This window comes from Rhinopithecus bieti, unplaced genomic scaffold (assembly GCF_001698545.2).
Source record: "Rhinopithecus bieti isolate Rb0 unplaced genomic scaffold, ASM169854v2 scaffold_47834, whole genome shotgun sequence".
Lineage (NCBI taxonomy): Eukaryota > Metazoa > Chordata > Mammalia > Primates > Cercopithecidae > Rhinopithecus > Rhinopithecus bieti.
Genome location: NW_016861130.1, coordinates 1 through 1,489, shown reverse-complemented (window position 1 = coordinate 1,489; position 1,489 = coordinate 1). Strand labels below are relative to the sequence as shown.

General features: G+C 61.2%; 1 protein-coding gene across 1 annotated transcript; it reads right to left on the bottom strand.

The window, feature by feature from the left end:
* Window positions 1-5: 5 nt before the first annotated feature.
* Window positions 6-1,217, bottom strand: LOC108525405 (transcription factor SOX-9; the record flags this gene model as incomplete). The annotated part of the gene is made up of 2 exons (XM_017866393.1): window positions 6-358; window positions 929-1,217. Coding segments are annotated over 2 exons (642 nt in total), but the record flags the coding sequence as incomplete, so codon positions are not given.
* Window positions 1,218-1,489: the final 272 nt, after the last annotated feature.

Here is a 1,489-nt window from a genome sequence, read left to right as displayed (position 1 = left end):
CTGCTGCGGGGTGGAGGCGGCGCCTGCTGCTTGGACATCCACACGTGGCCCGCGCCCGCCGGGGTGGCCGCGGTGCTGCTGATGCCGTAGCTGCCCGTGTAGGTGACCTGGCCATGCGTGGCCGGCACCCCCGGGTGGCCGTTGGGCGGCAGGTACTGGTCAAACTCGTTGACGTCGAAGGTCTCGATGTTGGAGATGACGTCGCTGCTCAGCTCGCCGATGTCCACGTCGCGAAAGTCGATGGGGGGCTGTCTGCCTCCCTCTGGCAGGGGGCGCCCCTCTCGCTTCAGGTCAGCCTTGCCCGGCTGCACGTCGGTTTTGGGGGTGGTGGGTGGGGTCGGTGGGCCCTGGGATTGCCCTGCAAACAATAAAAGAACAAGCACGGGAAAATCAACAAGGGCTGTGCAGACGCCCTAGTCTTAGGCACCCTCCGGGGACCCTCCCTCGCTGCTAAAGTGTAGTAAGGGCCCGCACCCGCGCGGGAGGCGCGCTGCACCGGAGATAACTCGCCCAATGATTAACCCGCCGGTACACACTGGACAGCCCCCTTTTATCAGGGGAGGGTCTGGGGCCCGGAGGGTCCGGAAGAACAAATTGCTACTTGTAGAAGAGCTGTGTATGCTTTTGGGGTGGGGGAGCAAAGGAAGAAGGGGTTGGTCTCGTAAGGCTTGTAAGGGCATTTTACCTCCCAATAAAAAAAGTTAATCTCTTCGGATGCTGGGATTGAGTTGGGGTGCGTGTGTGTATGTGTGTGTGTTTGGGTGCCTCTTAGGCTCTGGGTAGAGAGGGGGAGCGGGACAGCGCAAAGGGTAGTGTGTACCTCCCGGGAAGCATAAAGTCCCCACGAAGAATCTCCCAGGTGGAGGGGCAGGGGGGGTGCCAGGTGGGTCGGGGGTGGCTTGTCCTTCGGGGCTGAGGGGCGACTCACCCGAGTGCTCGCCGGGGGAGTGCACTTCGCTCATGCCGGAGGAGGAGTGCGGCGAGTCTGCCTGCAGCGCCTTGAAGATGGCGTTGGGGGAGATGTGCGTCTGCTCCGTGGCCTCCTCTGCCTCCGCCTGCCCGTTCTTCACCGACTTCCTCCGCCGCGGCTGGTACTTGTAATCCGGGTGGTCCTTCTTGTGCTGCACTCGCAGCCGCTCCGCCTCCTCCACGAAGGGCCGCTTCTCGCTCTCGTTCAGAAGTCTGCTCGGGGCGGGGGGCACAGAGAAAAAGAGGGAGAGGGGTCAGTGAAACCCGCCAAACTGTCAGGTCGGCGGGGAGGAGGCGGCGACCCAGACCACTTGGCTTCCTTTGCATACAACCCCATCTTCCCTCCTGCCTGCAACCACAGCTCATAATAACTTTTCTTAAAAATAAACAAATAAATAAGTTCTTGCAGTCCGACCTGAGCGGTCACTCCCCGCCCCTCCCTCCCCTCCCCTCCCCTTTTATTTCTATTTTGGAAACGCTGAAGATGAAAACGACTCCCGCTGCTGCCCCCTAAACGCCT